The sequence below is a fragment of the Nycticebus coucang genome, chromosome 5 (assembly GCF_027406575.1).
Source record: "Nycticebus coucang isolate mNycCou1 chromosome 5, mNycCou1.pri, whole genome shotgun sequence".
NCBI lineage: Eukaryota > Metazoa > Chordata > Mammalia > Primates > Lorisidae > Nycticebus > Nycticebus coucang.
Genome location: NC_069784.1, coordinates 95,902,195 through 95,918,582, shown reverse-complemented (window position 1 = coordinate 95,918,582; position 16,388 = coordinate 95,902,195). Strand labels below are relative to the sequence as shown.

Sequence of the window (16,388 nt, the reverse complement as noted above, 5' to 3'; positions counted from 1 at the left end):
ACTGCTCTCAATTAATGTGAATGGCTTACATTGCCCTCTAAAGAGGCACAGGTTGGCTGACTGGATACAAAAACTCAGGCCAGATCTCTGCTGCATATAAGAATCTCATCTTAACTTTAAAGATAAATATAGACTCAGGGTGAAGGGATGGTCATCTATAATTCAGGCAAATGGAAATCAGAAAAAAAGCAAGTGTTGCAATTTTATTGACAGATGCAATAGACTTTAAACCAACAAAAGTAAGGAAAGATCAGGACGGCCACTTCATATTTGTTTAGGGAAACACTCAACATGATGAAATTTCAATTATTAATATTTATGCACCCAACCAATCTATAAGAGAGTCTCTAACTGACATGAGCAACTTGTTTCCTCCAGCACTATAATAGTTGGAGATTTTAACACCCCTTTGGCTGTGTTGGATAGATCCTTCAATAAGAAACTAAGCAAAGAAATTTTAAACTTAAAATTAACCATTCAACAATTTGATTTAACAGACATCACAGAACATTTCATCCTAACAAAACTGAATACACATTCTTTTCATCAGTGCATGGAACATCCAAAAAATCAACACATTGCACCCCACATATGCCTGAATATATTCATGATCTATGTGTATATGACTTAATAAAAAATAATAATAATAATTATGAATGTCCTGGACCTAAATTTGATGCTGAAAAGTATACTAGATAATAGTAATTTTAAGACCTATTTGCTTTTGATCATAACTTAAATTAATAACAAGAAACATGCATTTGTTATATTGGTATTTGCAAATCCATAAATGAAAATAACCTAATATTTGTATAATAATTTTTTTTGTTTTGTTTTATTTTTAGCATAATAATGTTTATTTGTCTAGTAATTTATTTTTTCCAAAGTATTTTCTTAATTAGAAATTTTACCTGCATCACAACTTGAAAATAAGAGACATGAAGTGAGCATGACACTTCTGATAGGTACCTTATACAAATTAAGAAATTGAATATTTCTTCATAGTTTCCTTCAGATTCTTTTTATTTAGTGCAAACTTAAATGATAGCATCACCTTCTTTTTCGTTCTCTACATCATTCCTAAGTTGTATTCACCTATTCTAATTGTATCCATTTTGCAATAAGTTGCTTACCCAGATCATTCCCTTTAGTGTAAAGATTTACATATCCAATTCTTTACTGAACATCTTCATATAGAGTTCATCAATTTTTCCTTCTTGTTTTTCATCTTTGTCAATGTCCTCCATCATTGTTAATCCAGTTATCAAAGTCAGAGACTAAGTGACCTTGGCTTTCCTGTTCCTTGGTCCTCATACCCAGTCAATCACTAAATCCTTTCTACTCTTCAATCCTTTCTACTCTTCTTGTTTTTTTGTTTTTTTTTTTTTTGTAGAGACAGAGTCTCATTGTACCACCCTCGGTAGAGTGCCGTGGCGTCACACGGCTCACAGCAACCTCTAACTCTTGGGCTTACGCGATTCTCTTGCCTCAGCCTCCGGAGCAGCTGGGACTATAGGCGCCCGCCACAATGCCCGGCTATTTTTTTGTTGCAGTTTGGCCGGGGCTGGGCTTGAACCCACCACCCTCAGCATATGGGGCCAGCGCCCTACTCACTGAGCCACAGGCGCCGCCCCCTTTCTACTCTTCTTTATGCCCTATCTCAGTGTCTTTAGGTTAGGAAACCCTTTTCTCTTCCATAAATTATTGTAACTATTTTTTTTTCCACATTGTCAAATAAGAGTATGTCTATTATAGAATGCTTTGACTCTGAGGTTCGGTATGGGGTCATCAGTTAACTTCTTATTTTTTTTTCCAAAGTCTAAAAAAATAGATCATGCCAAATCTTATAGACATCTTCATATCATTCTACTTCATCTGGATATGCCTGATATTAAAAATGGAAAAAATATATTAGTATAAAGGGGAAATTACAAACATATTTCACTTATAAATGAGGATGCAATATCCTAAACAGCGTATTAACAAGTTGAATTAAAAATTAATGTTTAAGTAATGTACTTGGGTCAAAATTAAATCCAATTTATGTGAGAATTAGTCACTATTTATTAGTCACGGAAATAAAAAGTAAAAGAAAATAGTGACTAATTCAGACGTAAACTGTATAATAATTTCGTATTTTTCTTATGAAGGTAATGGTCTTTATAGAGTATTTTGAAAAGTAGTAGTAATTTATAAGAAAATAAAAGTCATATGTAAATCTTATTTCCCATGGATACATACCATTAACATTTTAATGTATTTAAACATATTTAAATGTAACATTTTTCTTTCTATTTTCTATGATCATGTGAATTTTAGAATAATTTACTCCTCTACTTTTTTGTATAATTTATTTTCATAGTACATGGAAGAGGGGGTCCTATCTCACTCTATAATGAAAATACATTTCTAGGTTGTTAGGACAGGCTTTCTTTTAAGAACCTACTTTTAGCAAACTACAATCACTTTTAGAAAGTTGTCCTTCTGGCTTTATTTCAGTTTCTATTATGCTTAAGATGGAAAAGGCAGATTTAACCTTTGAGCAGATGTCTTCATAAGATGGTAAGTAGGTTTTAATTGTGTATCAGATTGATGGAGAGGTGTTCCCCAGGGCATATGTTACATCAAGACTGAGCTCTGGGGGAAAGACCGTCACGGTTACCTGGGATGTCTGCGTGAATGTAAGCGCTGGAGCAGTGGAAGCACCAGTGCAGGGCATCACAGACTCGACTCTTGAGGAAGGTGACAGTTCAGATGCACTAAAATTCAGTGCCTCTGTGGGGTGAAGAGGAGAGTGATCATAACTTCCTGGCTTTGACATTGGTTCTGATTTGTAGACTGGCAACTAAAAAATTAGAGCAACAGCTACTTGGTCAATTCCAAATTAGAGGAATTACATTGGACTTAATCCTTTAAGAAGGCATCTCAGAGAGTAAAGAAATGGAAAGGCTAAATCAAATTCTCTTCAATTCAAGTTTTCCTTATTTATCTGTGTTACAGGTTACAGAATCAGAGCAGGCACCAATCTGAACCACACATGACAGAGGCAGAGACTACTACAGGATCCTCAAGAAATGACTCAGAGCAAGAAACAAATTTCAGAACCTCAACACAGCAGGAAATGAGTTGTTGCAAGCATACCTCCTCTCCTGGAGGCAGTGCCAGGGCAAACCCACTTCCGGATCCCCCACTTCATCTGGGGCCTAATAGATCAACAAGTAAGAAACGTTCAGCTGAGCCCAGAGATAGCCCAGATGCCAGTCTGGAGTGGTTTGACTTCATGGCAGCTCATCACGCTGAACCTGAAGATACTGTTGTCATGTCTCCTGATCCAAAAACAACTGAGGGAAAGATCTCTAACAACAAATCTCAGGGTGAGACAGATGCTGTGTGGAGGCCAGACAAAGTGAAGGGTCAAAAGGCAAAATGCACAGCGCCACCATCAGAAGCAGCTGCTTCTGCTGATGGGCCGAACTCAGTGCTGACTCACCACGCCCCTAGGAGACTGCGAATGCAGTGCAGGGAGAGGGCCCTGAAGCTGTACAGAAACAGCACCAGGGTGCCGTCCCCGTCCACGGTGCCCCCTCCTCCTCAGTCCATCCCTGTACACAGCCCTGAAAGAGTGCTAGAAACTACCCAGAGAAAGAGGCCGAAATCCCTTGCTCAAGCCGAACGATCTGAACTTGAAAGCCTTGAGACTCCAGATCCCCCTGTGGCCAAACTGGCAAAGTTTACTTTCAAAAAGAAGTCAAAGCTGATCCACTCCCCTGCAGACCACAGCCATGGGTCCCCTGGCACAACAAAAACAGCAGTTCAGAGTCCTCACACTTCCCGGCGCACAGCAAGAAGAGAAGCAGCTCTGCCTGTGAAGGGCTCAGAAGAGTCAACACCCCACTCGGGAGACAGAGTCTCAGATCCTACACAGGATAAGTCAGAGGAGGTGTCACAAGAGCCACCAGAGAAAGCTGGGTCAGGAGAAAGGAGGAATGGTGCCTCTGAGAAGAGGGCTATTCCTCATGCCTCAGAGCTTGGAGACCAAACTGGGCACACTCATTGTACTTGGGAGGGAGACAAAAAGGAGGAGTTTTCACGCAATTATAAAAGCAGCAGAGTTCATGCTTGCACATTGGCCAAATTGGCAAACTTCTCCTTTACTTCCTCGTTGGAATCCAAATCAGAATCCCCTCCTCCCCCTGAAAGGAAGAACTGTGGTGAGAGAGGCCCAAGCTCTCTTCCCACGACCACTGCTCCAGTGCTTGGCAGTAAGAGGAAATCCTTTCAGCTCAAGGGCTCCACTGAGAAACTTATTGTTCCCCCAAAATCTCTCTTCACTTTATCAGAACTAGATGACGAAACATTAGATTTTGACTGGGATAAAGAGATGAGAAAAAAGTCATAACTATAAAAAGATTTTTAGTCAAATCTCACCTTCTGCAACTCAACAGAGTCCCTTCTGGGTATCAAACGTGCTACTTATAAAGGTACAGAACCACTGCGTATTGAGTACCGTTCTGAATCCCTGCTCCCCATCAGGTTTTCTAGTTTCAGGTTTATCTTCATGACTTAAAAAGTTGTATAATCAGCTTAGGTCAGTGCGTTCCCAACACTTGAGTTGAATTAATAGATCTTGTTGTAAATGGAGTACTTGTATACCTAAAGATGTTTCTGGTTTTTTTTTTTTGTTTGTTTGTTTTTTGTTTTGCAGTTGTTTTGGCCAGGGCCGGGTTTGAACCTGCCACCTCTGGCATATGGGGCTGGCGCCCTACTCCTTTGAGCCACAGCCCCCATCCCCAATCATTCTTTCATTCATTCAGGAAGAGAACACTCAAAAATCTAACAAGGTGCCAGATGATTTATTATCATTTGAGTGATTTGCCAAAATCATGTGATTTTTTTTTCTAATATTATTTTTGTATTATTTGCATGCATTAGATTAAATGTGACTTATGCTTTTCTTTCTTTGAGAGGAGACATTCTTACAGTTCCATGGTATTCCCAAAGATCTAGCAACTGGTCAAATAGTAGCTTTCTGAAGTACTGACCTTGCAAGTTTTCTTTTCTTCTTGAGGCAATATTTTGTGCTTCAAGCTTCTTTTTTTCTCCCAGGGACCTACCTTCAACACAAATCATGTGGCTAGAAGAGGAGGCAATGTGTGTCTCAGTCATACCTCACATCGCACTTGCCCCGGTGGATAATATGGAAATATGACTTCTGTGAAGTAATGATTCATTGTCTTGAAATCCAAGCAAATTATGTGCTGGGTTTGATAGTAATAGATAATTCAAGCTTGGTCTTCCCATGTGCTTTAAAATCACTTATTCCTTTGGATTCTAGCAAGAGTTGTTAGGATTCCATACTTAAGAGGTTTTCTCTTCTGAAGTATGACTTCATCACTTGATTGATAGATTCCTTAATAGTCTGAGGGATTTTTGGACATGAAGAATACTCAAAACTATATGTAATTTGGTTAATGCTCACTTTATTAAATTCATTCAGAGAAAACATATTTAGGAAATCCAATTTTTCGTAAACATTTAAACATTAATTCCAAAATCAACTGATTAGATTTTCTGAAAAGTTTTAAACTGTGAGTAACAATGTGGTATGAATGAGTCTTTTAAAGTCTTAAAATATCTTCAACCGCTCCTAAAAGATACACATAAGCCGCCAGGCGCAGTGGCTCATGCCTGTAATCCCACACTTCGGAGGCTGAGGTGGGTGGATTGCCTGAGCTCACGGGTTCAAGACCAGCCTGAGCCAGAGTGAGACCTTATCTCTAAAAATAGCTGGGCATTGTGGCAGGCATCTGTAGTCCCAGCTATTTGGGAGGCTGAGGCAAGAGGATCTCTTAAGCCAGGAATTTGAAGTTTCTGTGAGCTATGATGCCATGGCACTCCCCCATGGGTGACAGAGTGAGACTCTTGTTGCCAAAAAAAGCTACACATAAGCAGTGATGATAAAATTTATCATTGCATATTCACTTATACCTATTCTAAAATTTTTATGGCTTAAGTAACTATTTCTGTATGTGTTTAATAAACTTCCTTGTATTCTATGATTCTTAATTTGATATAGTCCTAATCTTTCAGTTTTGTTTTTCTGGGTTTCAGTGCTCTTACTAGAACTAAAGGAAAATGAAAGTATAAAGGTTTTTGAGTAGTTGAATCTTGGTCTGATTGTGTAGATGAGGGTAATTCAAACCTGAGCCGTAATGGGGAACTGTTTTTTTTTTTTTTTTAAATCTATCTGTCTCTCACTCCCTCCCTCCAAATAAGAGTGACCTTTATTAATGGTAAATTTTTAAATTCCTTTCTTATTAATTTTTGCTTTTGAAACTTGGCATTTTATGCAGTGATGATTTACTGGGTTTTGTATGGCTGATAGTACCTAACCTATTGGTCTGTCATTAAGGTATTTTGATCTGTTCTGTTATTTAAAATATTTATATTTATTAGGACCCTTGATTCTAGAAGTTTCATTTCTTAATAATGGGGGATTTAATTTTTGTAATTAATGTGTCTCTTTAAGATACTTAAAGATACTTAATTCACATTTTAAAATGCAGTACTAAATTGTCTCTTATCCTTAGGTTTTGTATATGACTGCCTACGTCACCTCCTACCTGGTTATTATTTGTGCCCACCATATGTCCCATTATTTGTACTAATTAAATCATCCCATATTTTATTTAGTGCCTTCTGCCAAGATCATTTGGCCAAAATTATAAGACCCACATATATGTGGTTTTTCTTTGGTGCTTACCCAGATAGGAATAACTATGTATCTAACTATTATAAACAGGCTGGGCATGATGGCTCATGCCTGTAATCCCAGCGCTTTGGGAGGCAAGGCAGGAGGATCACTTGAGGCCAGGAGTTCAAGGCTACAGTGAGCTATGATCATGCCACTGCACTAGAGCCTGGGCAACACAGACCCCTATCTCAAAAATAAAATATAAGTAAATAAATATTATAAACAGACATAATTATTAGAAGAAGTTTTTAAATACTCTGTACAGGTTGAATACCCCTTATCTGAAATGGTTGTGACCTTTGGGATTTAATTTGGGGGGGGGAGGATTTTGAAATATTTGCATAACACTTAGAGTTACTGGTTGGTCATCCCAAATCTAAAAATCCAAAATGTAAAACATTGCAACGAATCTTTCCCATGAGCATCATGTTCATGTTGGCAGTCAAAAAGTTTTGGATTTCGGATTTTTGTTTTAGGAATGCTTAAACTGTATAAACACTGCCCTAGTTAATAAAAAATTCTGTCACCACCTGTTTTTGTGTTATGACCCCCCCCTCACTGTGCTTGTATTTAATGCTCCTAGTTTCACAGCTGGGTCAATGAGAAGTCCCTTCGTGTTAAGTCCAATGTCCTTTTTTTTTTTTAAGCATTCTGATATTTTTGGAAGTATCCATGCTATCTGAAAACAACAGGATGTTCCAGATTCATTTTGATTTTTTCCTGCCCCAAGTCATAGAATCAGCTATACTCTAGATACTGTTTCCTTTAGAAGTCAACAGTTTTGGAGATCAAACCCTGGGTCACTAGTGGGCAAATGTTCTACTACTACTGTTGGGTCATTTTTAGTTATTTCAGAGCTGGAAAATGTTTTATGTCCTGTGGTCCCATTTTGTCTTGCTGTATCCTTATTTTCTTACAGCTTGTGATATTATGACCACTAACCCTTTCTCATATGTGGTCTTTAATATGTGTATCAAGGAAGTATTTAGGTATCTTGGGGGCAATATGTGTAGTCTAAAAGATCGTATGTCTGCTCAGTAAATTGTAAAACATAACCTTTAATTCAGAATCAACTTGCCAAAATATTTTTATTTCAGACCAGTGGGCTCCTTGAAAACACTTAAGATGTGTAAAATTATTTAAACACAATAAAAGCCATACTTAATTTTCTTCGTGAGAAGACCAAACCAGAATTTAAATTCTATTATATCATAAAAACATGGAATTTTCTGACTATAAAAGATTATTACTCTTCATTGTATATTTCTGTAGTATTCTAAAAGTTACAGTAAGAAGGATTCTGTTGTAATTCTGGTGTCTTACAGAAAAACAGGCAAAATAAGCGCATACTGTTCTGATATCCTTAACTCTGGCTTAATTCAACCAAAATTTTGACATTTTTTAAGGTATACCAAAACTTTAATAATAAAGATCCATTCTTGGCTGACAAATTGAAATTCTAACAAACCTATGTATTCTTCACATGCACTTGATTTCTGTCCCTCCCCCCAAGTGCTGACTCCCCTGCTTAACTGCTGGAATACTAGAGAAAATCTTCGGTCACCCACAAGGAGGAGCCCTATAACTCTCCTTCAGCCAAGTTCAGAACTGACATACTTCGGAAGTCATCGTCACTGGGGTGCTGAGACCTGTCCCACGCCTATCTGCCTCACAGTATGGGGCCCCGCATACTCCTCGGTGTTCAGAACATGATCCTCTGAGTTTGCTTTCCATGTTACTTTCTCTGTTACAGACAGAGAAAAGTCCTGGCTTACATTCAGTTGTGCGACCATGCTTGTAGCCCAGTCCCCCAGGCATGGGAACCATTACTCACATCCTCTTCATGTTACTCAGGACATGCGCAGCAAGTGGCGGTAACTGCCCCTTACGACACACCCTTCAGTTCTTATCAGTTCCACTCAGCTCTCTTCCTTTTAAAGCAGTGGTTCTTAACTTTCCTTACGCCGCAACCCTTTAATACAGTTCCTGTGGGTCGTGACCCACAGATTGAGAACTGCTGTTTCAAAGGCTTCAAAATGCAGGTAGGTGTGATATGTGTACAAGTGAACTTGACGTATGTTAAACTTCACTTAACAGAATTGTTGATGTGTCCATGTAAATACTCTGGTGAGAGAAAAAGTTCAGGGAAGGAAATGAAATATGCACATTGGGCCAAATCTCACTAAGAAATAGGGAGTCGTTTATAAATCTTAAGAATGCCAGTTGCTTTTAGGGCACTCTTTATGTGTGGTTGTAATCTTAGCACTTGGGCAGAGTTAACTACCAGAAAGCAAGCAATTGCATCAGGTGTGTTTTTATTTATTTTCGTTTTTTGAGACAGAATCTTACTTTGTCACCCTTGGTAGAGTGCTGTGGTGTCATAGCTCACAGCTATAACTCACAGCACAAACTCTTGGGCTCAAACCATTCTCTTGCCTCCGCCTCTCAAGTAGCTGGGACTATAGGCACCCACCACAAGACCCAGCTATTTTTAGAGATGGGGTCACGCTCTTGCTCAGGCTGATCTTGAACCTGTGAGCTCAGGCAGTCCACCCACCTCGGCCTCCCAGAGTGGTAGGATTACAGGCATGAGCCACGGCGCCCGGCCCTCAGGAGTGTTTTTATGTGGGAACAAACCTGGTTCAACTTAAGGCTTTCATCGTGAACAAAACCAGGGTAGAAATGCTGCTCGGTATTTGAGATCTAATGTTTTCAGTGCCCACCGATGCACCAAGGAGATGAGGTAGTGGGGCAAAATTGAGAATCGGGTGAATCAGATGCTGGCACCAGCCAGCGGGGTGGCTGCACTGTCATCAGTGGTCTTGTCCACGAAAGCAGAGGACCAGACATTTCTGCTCTGTGTTACTGAGTTACAAAAAAGGAACACCTTGGAGCCTAGCTGAAATAAAAAAAGTTGGCTGTAAGGATACAGTGGGCAGTCTCACTGAGGACAGGAAACAAAGCCCGGCCAGGCTGTGTGCCCTCGAACTGGAAAGTCAGGACTGAAGCTGCTCAGCTCCTCCAGGGTCCACAAGGTCCCTTGCTGCTACACCTCTCCATGAGGGTGCCCCCTCAGCACCCTGCTTCTGTGCTCACCAAGGCTTGTCTGCTCCATGTGCATATAGCTTTTCATCTGCTTGGAGGCCCGACTCTGTCTGTGACTTCCTCTGACCTTTCTAGATGATGCACCCACCTCATCTTACTGGTTTAGGTTCTGTGCCTTTTACTTCAGATCCTTTGTTCCAAAGGGGGGTGACAGGGATGGGGCAAGCGTCCCACTGTTACCACCATAGCAGCCTGAGCTATGGCTGGAGATGGTGTCTACAGTGTGGGGTGGGAGGCAGTGATGGGCCAGTCTACCACATCCCCGGCTCTGCAGGGGATTTGGTTGTAGATGCTACATTCCTATAACCCAGTAATTTTCAGCTGGTGTGCTACGGCACACTGATGTGCCGTGAGAGGATCTGAGGTGTGCCGGGAAACAAAGATCATTGTTTTCCAAAGAAGTTCAAAACACAGTAAGTACATTCTTTTTTTCGCTCTTTTTTTTTTTTTGATCAACATAATTTAAGTGTGCTACAAAAGTTAACTATAGGTTCAAGTGTGCTGTGAGGTAAAAAGGTTGAAAAACAATTCTGGCAGTGTGGGAAGCAGGGCTCAGGCTTGGTGTGTGATTCTCCAGACCGATCCAGCCTCGGCCTTCTCACTTGCTATTCCATCTGCATGCGGTGCTCCTCCCCTGCATCATCGAGGGATCACACCCTCACGTTCATCAAGGCTTTGTGGAACAACATCTCAGTGACGCCTACCCTAGCCTACCAAAATTGCAAAACCATCCTTCCCTTATCCAGTTTCGTATAGCATCTTTAGTATTCTATAAAATTTGCTCACTTATTTTATTTGCTGAGGTGCAAACCAAGCGTGAGGGGAATCTAGAAAGGATAAGAGAGGAGAGAGAATGCGTATCACTTGCTCAGTGGGGGCTGTGGCCTGTACCACATCTGGCACAGCCACTGCAGTGGGGGCTGCTAGTTCAGCAGTCCTCAAACTGTTAGTTGTGACCCACAGGAACTGTGTTAAAGGGCCACAGCATTAGGAAGGTAGAGAACCACTGTGCTATTTGGAGCTGGAGAACTCTACTAACATCTTTCAGTCTATTTATTGACATTGGCCTTGCCTTTAGTCAGTGAGGCTCTGAGTCCAAAATAATTCATCAGGCTAGACAGATGAATTAAATGGAGATTTGATGGGATCCCCACTCTACTTCCTTTAGGTCTTTAAAGGTGACACTAATTTCTGCCATTTGCTCCAGGATATTTTTAATTTGTAGTCCTGGGTTGGGGGGCAGCTTAAAGAGTTCTTCCTGGTGATGCTAGCTTTCACCACAGGCCAAGGAGCCAATGTGAGCATGTGGGTGTTCCACCACTTCTGTTGTCCATTTCAATTACACATTCAGGGGCCAGGGACAGAACCACTGGGGTCATGGCCTTGCCTTTAGTCAGTGAGACTCTTGAGTCCAAAAACTGTAAAGAAAAATTAAAAACTCCTAGGACCCCTAAACTCCTTGTGCCAAAAGGAAAGTGAAGACTGGAGGTTAATTCACACAAATCCTTTCCCAAATGAACGGCTGTCACTGCACAACCTGATATCAAACTTTATACATTAGCCAGAGCCCTCACAGAAAGACAGAAGGCTTCAGGCAGGTCTAAGTGACCCCCACAACTCATTGATCAGTAAATTCTTTGCTGTCCTCCAACTCTTGCGAGATGTGTATCTTTCATAAACAGGAATGTGTCAATTGTAACTTTGGGTCTGTAATGTAAGTCCACTCCTAAGACTAAAGTCTGTTGATTCCGCACTGATAATGTCAATTATGAGCTAGTCTCCCCAGGTAAAGAACAAAGACAAGAGGAGATTAATCATCCCTCCATCTACCAGCCCTCCCTACATTCTTTCCCTCCCTTGAGGAAATGTATAAATTCTAAATCTCCTAAAAACCTCTTTGGGAAAAAACAGCCAAGATGCATCTGTGGCTTGCATTTTCACCAGACCTGCCCTTATCGTGGCTTAATGGGCCTAGATTGATTGAGATTCTTATCTTGGTAAGTCATTTTGATTATCATGGTTCAGGCACAGCATCCAGGCAAAGATTATGACCATGTTTGTACTGAAAAGTAGAAAAATGAGCTAAGTGTGATGACAGGCACCTATAGTCTCAGTTACTCCAGATGCTGAGGCAGGAGGATCACTTGAGCCCAGAATTCAAGGCTGTAGTAAGCTATGATGGCACCACTTCACTCTAGTCTGAGTAAAAGAGTCAGACCCTGTCTCTTAAAAAAAAAAAAATTTGTTGAATGAGAAATTTTTAACATTTGAGGGAAGAATTACCCTTCAGGCACATTTCTCATTTCCTCTCTCTTTTCTTTTCCCCAGATTTTCCCTACTAGGGTTGGGTGCATCAAACCTCCAATGTCATTTCCAAACAAAACAAAGCAAAACCAAGACGAAAAACCTGCCAAATAAAAATTCAGACTTGAGAAATTTCAGAAGCAGGTGAACTGAGTCTGGTCACCTTGCCCCTCTCTGGAGCAAGAGCAGAACATGAAGACTGCAGGGATGTTGATGGGGTCCCGGGTCATGGCATGTAAGGACGGCTGTCCTCCCAGAGATCTGAGTGTGTGATTGTGAAGATAGATGTGGGAGGATGAAGGAAGTGACCAACACTGAGGACCTACTAGGTATCGTGTTAGACACTTTGTGTGTGCACATGCACACATACCTACAGACATGTAATGCATAACAATGTTTTGGACAATGATGAACCACATATACCATGGTGGTCTCATAAGATTATAATGGAGCTGAAAAATTTCTATCACCTAGTGACTCCATGTAGGCCTAAGGTGTGTTTGTGTCTTCATTTTTAACAGAAAACTTCAAAAATAAAAATAGAAAAAAGCTTATAGAATAATGACATAAAGAAAAAAGTATTTTTGTGCAGATGTACATTGTGTTTGTAATTTATGCTGAGTGTTACAAAAGAATCGAGAAGTTAGAAGTTTACAAAGTAAAGTTAAAATGAGGTAAGGTTAATTTATTACTGAAGAAATTTTTTTTAAATAAATTAGTGTAGCTAACTAAAGTGTACAGTGTCCTTGGCCTTCACCTTGACTCCCCACTCAGTCACTGACTCACCCAGAGCCACTTCCAGGCCTGCAAGGTCCATTCATGGTAAGTACCCTATACAGGTGTAGTATTTTTTTTATCTTCTGTACTGCAGTTTTGCTGAACCTTTTTTATGAGATACACAATATGCCATTGTGTTACCACTGCCTACAGTATTCAATACAGCCACGTGCTGTTGAGGCTTGTAGCCCAGGAGAAGTAAGGACACTGTGACATTTGCACAATGACAAAACTGCCTGACAAGCCATTTCTCAGAATGTATCTCTTGTCATTAAGCCACACATTATGTATAATATATATGAGGTAGGTCTTTAGTTCTTACAGCAGTTTTGTGAGAAAAGTCTCATTAACCATGTTTTACATATGAAAACAGGATTGGGGAGGGGGGCTAAGTTAAGTTTCTAGGTCACACAGCTAACAAATGGATTGTGGTGGAGCGGAAGTGGTTTGATTCCAAAGTCAGTGTTTCGTCAACTGTATCGGGATAGCTCCCAGAAGAAACGTGACTGTGTCAGGGCAAGACGGGCCCCACGGAGGAGCCAAAGTCAAAAGGACCCTTGGTTCGTTTCCTACTTGGCCAAATGACAGCAAACGCCAGGCGGCCCTTCCCTGCTGCTCCCTGAGCTGGGCACAGTGCAGTGACAGTGGTCCTCCTGTCCTGGCCAGGCGTACCTCAACGGCTGTCCGCAGAGTCCGAGGCGTACAGTCCGATGTCTCGGGTCAGCCTCCCAGAAATGCAGGGACACTGCAGGGCGGTCGCACCCCAAACACTGGGCAGGGCCTTCTGGAGCTCACGGAGAAGGACGTCCCAGGCTGAGGGCTCGTAGGGCCCTGCAAGAGATTCCTTCTTTATTTTCCATCTCGTGTGCTCAAATCCTTTTTTTTCACCAAGAGCTTTTCGTGGATAGAAAGCTACCAGTTAGCCAGCCTATGAAACAGCATCCTAACGGGGTTTCTGTCTGTTCCCGCTCTTGCAGGCCCCCGCGGTGACTGCGGTAAGGAGGGAACAGCCGGCGCCGGGAACGCGACCCGGGCGGCCTGGCCTCTGCGGCTCCGCACCACCAGGGGGCGCGAAGCCTTTGGCCGAGGGACTGAAAGGCCAAACCACCAGCCAAAGCCGGAGGCGTGCCTGCGAAAGCATTGCTTCAAAAATCGGTCCTGTTTGGGGCACTTTGGCAGACGCAGGGGCCAGCTGAGGAGTGCGCTTCAGAAATCACGTTGTTTGACCATGATGGAAAGGCTGCTCTATTTTCTGCAGACTTTGAAAATGCATACCTGAAGTGCCAGGTTGCAAAAGGGCTTTGGAGCCCTCTAAGCCATGAGGTCAGGATCCATTTTCTAGAAACCTATAATCAGAAAGAATATACGTTTAATAATGGGATTCCCTTGGGGGGTGGGGGGGGAGAGGCACTCACATTCCAAATCCTCAAGGTCTTCAAAGGCATTTTGTTCGTCAGAAGCTTTTAAAAATCCCAGAATCTCATACTAGCGATAGGCTGCATATTGGCAACGCACAGTTTCACATCCATGCAGGTGTGACAATGAAAAGCACGCCCGATTGGGTCCTGAGAGACCTGCTACTCACTAGCTTCGGGACACCCACCAGACAGCACTCTGTCTCCTTTGTAGGGTTGTTCAACGCCAACAAGTATTATCTCCCTACTGTATGCCAAACGCTGTGCTGGTCATTGGGGATGAATGGTAAGAAAGACATGCTTGGGCCCTGCCTCTTGAACATCGTGTTCTAGTGAGGACTGTGTCGCCTGGAGGGACATAGCTAATGGGCCTGCACAGCTCCTGGTGTGGCACAGATGCTGAACACACATTAGCTCTCCTCTGCTGCTCTCTTCCCTGCTTCTCTTCTCCTCAAAAATACAGCACAGTAGGGCTGGACAGGTCGAGATTCCCCTTGGCAAAGTCAGTTTCTGGACACATATTCAGAGGAGACTCATTCATACTTTTTTATTTGCCTTTATGTAGCACTTACTGTTTGCAAGCTTGTGCTAGGCCTAAGGGCCCCGTAATGGACTGGGCTCACCATTCTTCTGTTGCTATGATCTGAGCCACCTTCGCTGAGGAATTCCCACACCAGCTAATCATCTTCTCAGCTTTTCTTGAACACATATAGCACTTTAAATAAAGCTCAGCCCCAATTCATAATTGCTAAGTCATGGAAGAAGCCCAAGTGCCCATTGATCCACGAATGGATTAATAAATTGTGGTATATGTACACCATGGAATATTATGCAGCCTTAAAGAAAGATGGAGACTTTACCTCTTTCATGTTTACATGGATGGAGCTGGAACATATTCTTCTTAGTAAAGTATCTCAAGAAGGAAGAAAAAGTACCCAATGTACTCAGCCCTACTATGAACTAATTTAGGGTTTTCACATGAAAGCTATAACCCAGTTACAACCTAAGAATAGGGGGAAGGGGGAAAGGGAGGGGAGGCAGGGGAGAGGGGGTAGAGGGAAGGGGATTGGTGGGATTACACCAGCGGTGCGTCTTACAAGGGTATATGTGAAACTTGGTAAACGGTCTGTGAAGCTAGTGAATGATGCCCCATGATTATATCAATGTACACAGCTATGATTTAATAAAAAAAAAAAAAGAAAAATAAATAAATAAATAAAGCTCAGCACAAACTCCAGTCTGACTTGCGAGCAGAGAGACTGGGACGTAGGGATGGCAGCTGCTGCAATGACCTTAGTTTCCAGGAACAGTTGGCAATGGCATGGGAAGGCCATGTTTGCTGGACGTCAAGTGGCCTGGTTTGATAGTGTGATTTTGACTATGGCTCTGGCTGCTTTTAATTTACCTTCCAAGGATGTCCAGCCTGCAGCCCACAGGCCTCATGTGGACTATGTGAGGACTACTGTGCTTATCCGTCATGTTGGGCATTGCAAAAACTATGCACAGACTCTTTGTTTTGTTCATTGGTTCTCGTTAGTTTTGTGTATTTAATGTGTGGCCCAAAACATCTCTTCTTCTTCCAGGGTGGGGCAGAGAAGAAAAAAAGTTAGACACCCCCAGGCTCAAGTCCAATTTTCTGATCTTCTCACTAATTCAGAGAGATACCTGATCCCTTTCAGCAAATTATTTTTGTACTTCAATCAATGCAGATGGGTTGCATTCTTTAAAGCGAAGCACCCTGACTGACACAGGATGAAAAATGATTAAGATTGACCCCTGTCCCTCAAGAACTGACACACAATTATTTCAATATAGTCTCTGTCATGAAGGGAAAGACAGGCCCCTCTCGAAGCAGCTGCTATGTCAGCATCTCTTGTGCTGGAGAGTGAGGTTCAGAAATGAACACACAGGGCTCCTGACCCCAAGTAGCTCAGTCTACTGGGAGAGACAAATAATGTCAACAGGTAATGATACAACAATTACATGAAAACAGGGCTAGAGATGTGATGGGGGCCCCAGGAGGAACACGAAGC

General features: G+C 41.8%; 1 protein-coding gene across 1 annotated transcript in view; it reads left to right on the top strand.

The window, feature by feature from the left end:
• Positions 1-8,435, top strand: part of MCM9 (minichromosome maintenance 9 homologous recombination repair factor) — a 99,065-nt gene extending 90,630 nt beyond the window's left edge. The window contains exon 13 of the mRNA XM_053591290.1: positions 3,001-8,435. Coding sequence (XP_053447265.1) covers positions 3,001-4,399 — 1,399 coding nt within the window. The 3' untranslated portion in view covers positions 4,400-8,435. The remainder of the gene's footprint in view (positions 1-3,000) is intronic.
• Positions 8,436-16,388: the final 7,953 nt, after the last annotated feature.